The following is a 9132-nucleotide window of genomic DNA, read 5'->3' on the forward strand; positions in this document are numbered from 1 at the left end:
TAAATAATATTCTTGTCATAAATATTAGAGAAAACTAACAGAAAGAAAGAAGTGTGGGAGAATTTCATAAAAATACTTTTAAATTTTTAAATTTAACATCATTTTTATTTACTATACTTTAATAGCAATTGACAATATATGAAAAGTAAATGAGAACACATTTTTATAGTCATTTTTAATTTGAAATTTTAAATTTTAAAGATATTTTTTGAGATTTTTTTCAAGAAATTTCTAAGTAAAAATTTAGTGATGAAAGTCACTTAAATCAAAATATCAACTCTGTGGTTATAAAATTTGCGATACTTTTTTTTGCGTGTAGTATTTATCAAGTCTTTCTCATTTCTTAGAATGTCCTAAATTTTATTATAGATTAATTATATTAATATAATAATATTTTTCATATTAATAAGTATTTTTAAAAAATAGATTGCACAGAATATGGGTTGTCAATAAAAAAAAAACTAATTATGCAAACTGGCAGTGGTGGATGGCAATAAAAAAGAGGGAGTTAAAAAGATGAAGGAAGCTTCAGCTCCAAAAAAAAAAAAAAGATGAAGGAAGCAAAGCATGCATGATAAATACGCGCATAGTAAGAAGTAACTGTCACTCACCCTGGGCAGACACAAACATTCCCAAATTCCAATCTTTTTGTTTTGGTTATGTCTTTCTCTTTCCCTTTTCTCTTTTCTCTGTTCATGGTGGCCTCCCCGCCTGCTCATCCCCAATGAACTCCTCCCCTGGGTCCCACTCTTCGGCGATAACCCATCGCCGCAAACACCGGAATTCAACACTCTCCGCTCTCCTCCGCCGTCACTACGGGTCCTCCGAAATGATCCTTCCTGCACTGCAACCTTCACAAGAAGAAAAGCTCCCTCACCGCCGGTATGAGTTCCCCTGTGAATTTCCGGCATGGATTTCCCAAAGCCCAGCTATCAGCGAGGAAGCTCGCCGCTGGATTGTGGCAGCTTCGATTTATGGAGCGTTCAGGGAATTATGGCGGTGAATCTATCGGTGATGGGTCGGTTGGTTCGTCCAAGTCTGAGGTATCTGAAATTTTCTTCTTTTTTTTTTTTTTTCTTTTCCTTAGCTGTGTTTTGATGTGAATTTGAGAATATTCTGTTGCTGGGCTGTGTGGTTGCTGACTAGAAAAGAAGGCGAAGGAAAGCAACTGCGTTTTGCTTTTCATTTCTTTTTCCCTCCTTTGAGTCTTGGAATTTATCTGATGCTTGGCTGAAAGCTTTTAGAAATGATAGAACCGGGATAGAATATCCTGTATCATTTTCTCTAGTACACTTTGTTCATGATATAGTTCATGCTTGTTGTTTGTGCAATGGCTAACTTCCAGGTTTTCATCTGACACGAGTCTGTTAAAAAGTGAACTGGTTTATTATTTTAAGTGTGCTGATCATATAGAGGAGGTGATCCAAGTTTAATATGAAGCTTAACTTAGAAATCATCATGTTACTTCTTTTTTAAGTTCAACTTTTGGGTAATTGAATTAATGTTTTGTCTTGCTCCTCCACTAATGTCGGGAATTCTTTATCTTGGATTCCTAATATTTTTGCTATTTGAAATGGCCTACTTCTTATGAGCCCTGCGATTCAGTTCTTTCCCTTTTAAACTCAAATATCAGCCATTATTTTATTGATTAAAGTCAATCTCAGTCGTTCCTCCATCAAGTATATGTATATAACCGAAGCCAGGAAACTAACTGATGATCAAGGATCTGAACTCTGCAAAATTGATGCCAATCCTGAATTAATTCAAAAATTCCATCTGCCCATTGTTATATTGTGATTCATTATTTGATCCTTTCCAATCAGCATCTTAAATAGAACTTTATTTGGATTTGCCAATGACATGTTGACCTGGTGGTCCCTGGCACCTCTTCGGATCCTTAGAGTATAATCAGAAGGCTTGGTGTCAGAGTTAGGTCTCTATCATTGCCTTCTTAAAAGAACAAACTTATTTATAGTTATTGGCTATGGTTTTTCACTTCTTGTTTTTAACAACTTCTGTCGTCGAGTCATATTGACATCCTGCACATGTTTTTTCCTTTAGCTAGCTAATGAGAATTTGAGAACTGAGCCTCCCACTCATCATGAAACCAGAGATGAATTTGAGAAGACGAAAGATCCCCCATCGGATACTATCTTGCATTCAAGAAATGGAATTCAACATGAGGTATACAGTTTACATACTTATTTTTGCTTCAACTTTGAACAATGTAAAGAAGAGGGAAGCACTTTAATCAGTTCTATATATCTATCCCAGATTGATGATTTGAAAATGAACTTGTAAATGGAAATTGATACATGTGACCTATTGATTCAGTGATATTCATGAAAGAGAAGACACAGAAACCTTGTATTTCTTCTCCCCATTAATGACAGTATTGAGACAGTAATTCCTAATGGCGATTTTTGTTCTCAGCTTGAATCGTGGGCTCCATATCTCAAGTGTTGTAAGGAAGAGGCAACAAAGTGGGATACTGATCTTCCTGAAGGGTTCGATGAGTTCACTCAGATTCAGGGTAGTAAACACAATGAAGAGAGGAATTTAGCAGGTGACTCAATTGTCTCAGCTCTTCTAGCAGAACTACTTCAGGCTCAAAGGTGCATAAATAAGCTTAAAGCTTCAAGGAAGTCCTCTAACAAAAGGACACAAAAATTTGTTCGGAATTTTGAGAAAGAAATGATATTTTGGAAGCAAAGAGAACTCCAAAAGTTTCAGTCAATGTTAGAAGAGGTAAAGGATAAACTAGAAGGGGAAAGGAGAAGTAAGGAAAGGATGGAGCTGATGAATGCCAAGTTGTTGCACAAGTTGGCTGAAGCGAACCGATATGCTAAGCACTTCAAGAAGAAGTTTGAGGAAGAAAAAAGAGGCAGAGAGTTAATGGAGGAAGTGTGCAATGAATTAGCCAAGGAAATAGGAGAAGACAAGGGCAGGCTTGAGGAGTTGGAGATGGAATCCATAAAGATCCTCAATGAAGTGGAAGAAGAGAGAAAGATGATGCAAATAGCAGATCTTTTGCGTGAAGAACGAGTTCAAATGAAGCTATTCGATGCAAAACTTGCACTTGAAGATAAATACAATCAGATGATCCAGTTCTTTGCTTTTCTGCAGAATTCCCTAAGATCAGAAGCCACAGCTGAGCTAGCCAAAAACCAACACATTGTGGAACTTTCATATGATTTCTTAAAATTTGATGATATCTTTTCCATTTATGAAGAGCTCAAAAATGACAAAGGTCATGAGAAAGTGATCAAACCATATGAACATGCCCCAGACAACAGATCACACTCATCCTCTGACTACAACACAGGGTTAGAAGTTGTCAAAGTCAACCAAGAGGATAATGTGATAAGAAGCGTAGCAGAGTATGGTAAAAATGCTTACTTGGAATCTCCTGAGGCAGAAGTTACTGAGATATTAAAGAGGAAGGCTTCTTCTAGCTCTAAGTTAAGGCCATGCATAACTAATGGAACAACTAGTACCGTAATTGCAGGGGTTTTGTCTTCAATGGAAGGTTCAGGATTGGAAGGTGGCTTCAAGAACTGGGAATCAGAAGCCATAAATCCGCACATAACTCGTGCTATGAAAGGTTGCATAGAATGGCCAAAAGGTGTCCCAAAAAGTAACTTGAAGGCTGTGTCTTTAGACGCAAGATTGAGAAGCCAAAGGTCACAATTGCAACACATCCTCAAGTCCAAGGCTTAGAAATATATTTGTTTGAGAGGAATTAAACAACATTGGAAGGGAACACCACAAATTTTTCAAGCAACTTCTTGTAGTGGCAATTTCTTATTGGAACCGCCTTGGAGACATTTCATGCACTCATGTTTTACGATATTTATTGATATATGATTATTCGTATAAGGAAATCAAGTTTTGGTAATTGCAATGTGGCTATATTGATTTGTTTTTGTACTTTTTGTTTCAAAGTTTTCATTCTATTCATGTTTCTGCAATCCAATTTATATACTCCTCCAGTCCTAAATAGAGTAATTAATTAGTGAGTTGGTTTTGGTCTTAAATGTAAGACTTTAATTCATTATGTCTATCATATTTATTATTTTTTAAATTAATTTATCTAACTTATAATTGGTATATAATCTAATATCAGATTATGTACATTTGTTAGAATTAAGTAATTTATTTGAAAAAAATATATTGCAAGGAAAGCAGTGATGACAGCCTCTTAAACTGTTAAGCTCTTTCAGAAAATTAAATTAAAGTAATTTATATTTTTAACCATGTTGTGGTGGGCATGATGGTTAGGCATCTTGCCCCTTAAGCAAGTGATTGGGGGTTCGATCCCCAACTCTTGTGAATGGAAAGCACCCCGTGGCCAGTTCCTTACCGCTTCATGCGCCGACCCAGGGACGGGGGATTAGTCTCACTACTATCGGCGGTGGGGATATCCTGGAGCAATCCAAAAAAAAAGTAATTTATATTTTTAAATCGTTTACACACACACACACACATATATATATATATGGGTATTAAGGGCCATATGTCCAAAATCGTAACTGTGGAAGCTCACTTTTTCTCATGGACTACCTTGGCCATTATGGCCTAGCCCCATGTCTTTTAATGTCTTTTGAAAGCTTTGAATCTTACTGTTAACCAAGATCTGTGCTAAATTACTATTACCTTTCTTTTTAATATAAGAATTAGTTTGATTTTTAATTGATTCTAAATATAAAATCTTAATATATTTTGTCTCTCTTTTTTTTTTTAATATGGGTATTAAGGTACTTCTTATAATAGTTACACAAGTTAAATGTTTTATCAAATGGCAGTTACAATTAATACACATGATTAGTAAGGATATTTTAGGAAAGATATATCTATTTATTACAATAACTAATTTAATTAATTTTTTTAATCTACTTAAATTATTCAACTAACTTTTATATTAAGAATTAGAGGTAGTATTTGGTTAACATCCAGCTTACATCTCACAAAAAGGTGGGTTTGCATCTCTTAATTTAATTAAGGCATATATTATTGCATTATAATATTATTGACTTATATATATTATGCATTATAAGAGAAATATTTTAAACCGTTAAGTTCTTTCAAAAAATTAAATTAAAGTAATTTATATTTTTAAAACCTTTTTCTTTATATCATTTTTTTGGTACAGTATCTCATCTATATTAATGTGTTATTACAGAGACATATTAAATGGGCCTGATATGTCCAAAATCGTAATTGTGGAAGCCCACTTTTTCTCACGGACTACCTTGGCCCTTATGGCTTACGCCCCCGTCTTTTGATGTCTTTTGAAAGCCCTGAATCTTGCTGCCAACCAGAATCTGTGCTAAATTAGTATTACTTTCATTCTTTAATACTCCTCCGGTCCTTAATATAAGACCCATTTAACTAATTTGATTATATTAAGGAAGTTAGGTAAGTTAGTTAATTATAAGAAAAGTGATATATTTTTTCTAAACTTTCAAAACGCCATAATCATCTTTCTTAATACCCCCCTCTCCCTCTTTTACTTGATTATTGTTGAAGAAGTATTCATAGGGTAATTTAGAGAAAATGATAAATATGAGAAAGGGCTCTTATATTTAGGACCAAAACCAACTCAAGAATTGGTCCTATATTAAGGACCGGAGGAGTATAAGAATTAGTTTAATTTTAATTTTAATTTTAAATATAATATATCAATTCATTTTGTCTCTCATATTTATCCATTTTGTTCAAGGTAATCCTTTTAGTAATTATAGAAATTAAAGGTTTCATCAAATGGTGATTTTAATTAATACACATGATTAGTAAGGGTATTTTAGGAAAGACAACATCTATTTATTACAAATAACTGACTTAAATAATTTTTACAGTCTAGTCAAATTAATCATCTAGTTTTTATATTAAAGACCAGAGGTGGTATTTGGTTAGCATCCATCTTATATCTCACAAAGAGGTGGGTTTGCGTCTCTTTTGATAATGTGAAAATTTCATTGATAAGTAATTTTTAAATAGTTTTATAAATGTTTTTTAAACTGTTGGCAAAAGAACAGTTCAAGCCTTGTCTTCTTCAATGATTGACTTCACCTGAACTTTTAAAAAAACCAGATGAAAAGAGTTTTAAATCTTTTCACCCAAAAATTTGTAAAACTAATATATGCATTATAAATCTTATGATGCAATAATATATGCCTTAATTAATTACTTATATATATTATTGCATTATAAGAGAAAATATTTATTATTGTTAAGGGAAAGTCATTTACAATCTTCCTCTTAAATTTTCTTCCGAATTTTTGACTTTGCTAAAAGTGAATAAGAATAATGAAAATAAACACTAGGAAAAATATATCTTCTACTCCATGAACTTATCTAAATTACCAATTAATCAGTCCCTCAACTTTAACTCGGAGTGTGTTATTAATTGGAGTAAAAAAAAAAACTATAGAAATTGTGTTGCTTTATGTTGGTTTTAGTTAAAGTTTAGGACCTAAATGGATAATGAAGCAAAACTCAAGAACAAAAGTTTTTCCGTAAGTATGATATATTCAAAAAGAAAACGACAGAACAAATAAGGTAGTGGGTATAAGTTCCCTTTTTCCTCCTTAAAAAAAGGAAGTGGGATTTCATTGTTAAGTGATTCACAAAGATGTGAAGTTTGATTCCTAAGAGAGGTTAGAGTTATATACACACACAAACATATATAGGATAAGCATAAACACAAGTAGGTATTATATTATATATCCAAAAGATGATTAGGATGATGATGGTGAAAAATCAAGGAGGAAATTAAACATCTTTTATTATTGTAGGCCATGCCAATAATTAGTCACACTTCCCATTAATAGCCAGTTACATTGTTGATTTGATCTGTCTCCTGGGACCATATTCTTGGCAAAATCAATATTGTGTAAGCTGGCTCCTTTCAAATTTTCCAAAAAAAAAAAAGTAATTTTCTTAAAAGAAAAGAAAAGAAGAGAAAATGAATCCATCCATAGGTATATAAATAATTTAGAACTTTCTGTCATTCTCTTGCTGTCTTGGATGTTGCCCATATCCCATCGTGCTACGTATGCATGGGGGTGATCACTTAGCTTTTTTCATATCAGATAATAAGAAACACACAAACAAATTTGCTTATCATCAAACAAAGTCCAGTTGGGTGCATTGTGGTTGGGTCAAATCGAAAGTTCAAATCTGGAAAATAAGAGGTTTATTCATCATTAACTGCAGATGATGAATAAACCTCTTATTTTCCAGATTTTTTATACTTAGTCCGGAAAAATTTTGTGTCTGTGTGTATGTGTGTAAGAGTGAATCAGTGAAGATGTTAATTTTTGTCCCTTAATTAATTCGGCCCTCTCTATCTGTTAATCATAATTAAATTAACTCCAAATGGTGTCTCACTACTGTCTCATCAAATAACATGCATGGGAGAAAAGTGTGCGTGTTTGGCTAACTGCAGATAAGCATGTTTCAAGCAAAACCAAGGTTTTGTGTAACTTTACCCAAACACCTAAAAAAAAGTGATTAATTAATGAGTCAGAAACTATATGATTTGGAGATAGGCAAAATCACAGTTTGGGAGAAGCTGTGTTATAGTTAGTATGTGATTTCTCTATCATTCACACCACAGAAGCACACAGAAGAAAGAGGGAATCATAGGTCAGGTCAGGCCTCTTTCTCCTCAAAGCAGAGGAACCAAGTCTCACAAACACCATCGCCGGTATTAAAATTATATGGTTCTCACCATTCCTAGAGATATGAAGGCTGAGATGCGTTATATTGTATCTATGGTATATAATTTGAATATATTATCATATATATGTCGTTAATGGATCAGCGTCTTACGAATAAGTTGGTGAAAACTTTGAGCGAAAAATTAATGCCCTAGCTGTAAATGTCGTATATCAGATTATATTCACTTATTCTGCAAAGTGAGTTTTATCTCCGTGTCACCAAAAGTCAGTTTGAAACTAAATATTAAAAATAAAAGATAAAAATTGATATTATAATTAAAAAAAATATTAAAATAATATTTAGCATAAAGAATTGTTCATTACATAACATTAAGTAAACCCATAGCGATGGGAATGGAAGTCTACTTTCTCTCATGATATTCTTTCAATCCCACGTATATGAGTTTAGCTAATCTTATATAACAAACAATCTCTTATATAAACATTCTTTAATATATTTTATCAATCTCAATCTCAATGTTTATAACTAATTTTCAATACTTTATGCCAAAAGCGACTAAAAAATCATGGTCTTGAACTGTAAAATCAGCCTCTTATAAATAATTCCCAAGAAAGGCTGCTTACATCAGATCCTACGAGATCCGGCTCTTTACCCAATCTTGCGTGAGCACGGAATGTCTTGTGCATCGGACTGCCCTTCCTCGGCGGAGTGAAGTTTGATTTGATTGGGTGTTTGTCTGGGAAAGTTCGAGACACATGAACATAGTGGAAGTGGCAGCAATTAAGCTAGCTAAATATATAGCTTTATAGCGAGTTTTTTTTTAACAAGGGAAGCCAGCCACAGAGAGAGGGGAAATAGTTGGCTGACGTAGCACCAACATTGAGAAGTTGTATAATAAGATACCTATGAGAATGACATTACAACAACCTAGCTAGCTAAGTTACCCCTTAAAACAAAAGTAAACTTGTCTTTTAATCCCCCCCCCCCCTTCTCACTCTCTTTCCTACTTCTCGGCCATTCTTGTCACCCACTTACCCATCCTTCCTCGTCCCATTTGTCCTTAGAGCTTATTAGAGTTATTAGGCCAAATCCCATTATCCAAGTTGTGCAGTTACAAAAACAATACATATCGTTCACTGACTAATCAAAATTTTCAAATCAGCAATATATAATGACATTTAAACTTCCACCATTATCAAGGCTTACATGAGTCGAATCCTTACTAATTAAATGTTTAGATGTTATTTTATTTATTCTGTGAATATGAAATAGGGTATATAGTATTCTCTTCTTAGATTCAAAGATTCACTTTGCAAGTTGATCTTCGTGCTAGACATTATCAAATGAAGAATTTGACTAGGACAGGATCTATTAAAAGAAAATACAAATGTTATCTGATGAGCTCAATAAGAATAAAAATTGTGTGGGATTAATAATGAATAAAAG

General features: G+C 33.4%; 1 protein-coding gene across 1 annotated transcript; it reads left to right on the plus strand.

Moving 5' to 3' along the window:
- The first annotated feature begins 831 nt into the window (after positions 1 to 831).
- On the plus strand, positions 832 to 3720 carry LOC114720982 (uncharacterized). The gene is made up of 3 exons (XM_028906743.1): positions 832 to 1043; positions 2062 to 2184; positions 2434 to 3720. Exons 1-3 carry the CDS (start codon positions 885 to 887, stop codon positions 3718 to 3720), a joined length of 1569 nt encoding a protein of 522 aa, XP_028762576.1. The 5' UTR covers positions 832 to 884.
- Positions 3721 to 9132: the final 5412 nt, after the last annotated feature.

This window comes from Neltuma alba, unplaced genomic scaffold, assembly GCF_004799145.2.
Source record: "Neltuma alba isolate B1F8T4 unplaced genomic scaffold, ASM479914v2 tig00002266_pilon, whole genome shotgun sequence".
NCBI lineage: Eukaryota > Viridiplantae > Streptophyta > Magnoliopsida > Fabales > Fabaceae > Neltuma > Neltuma alba.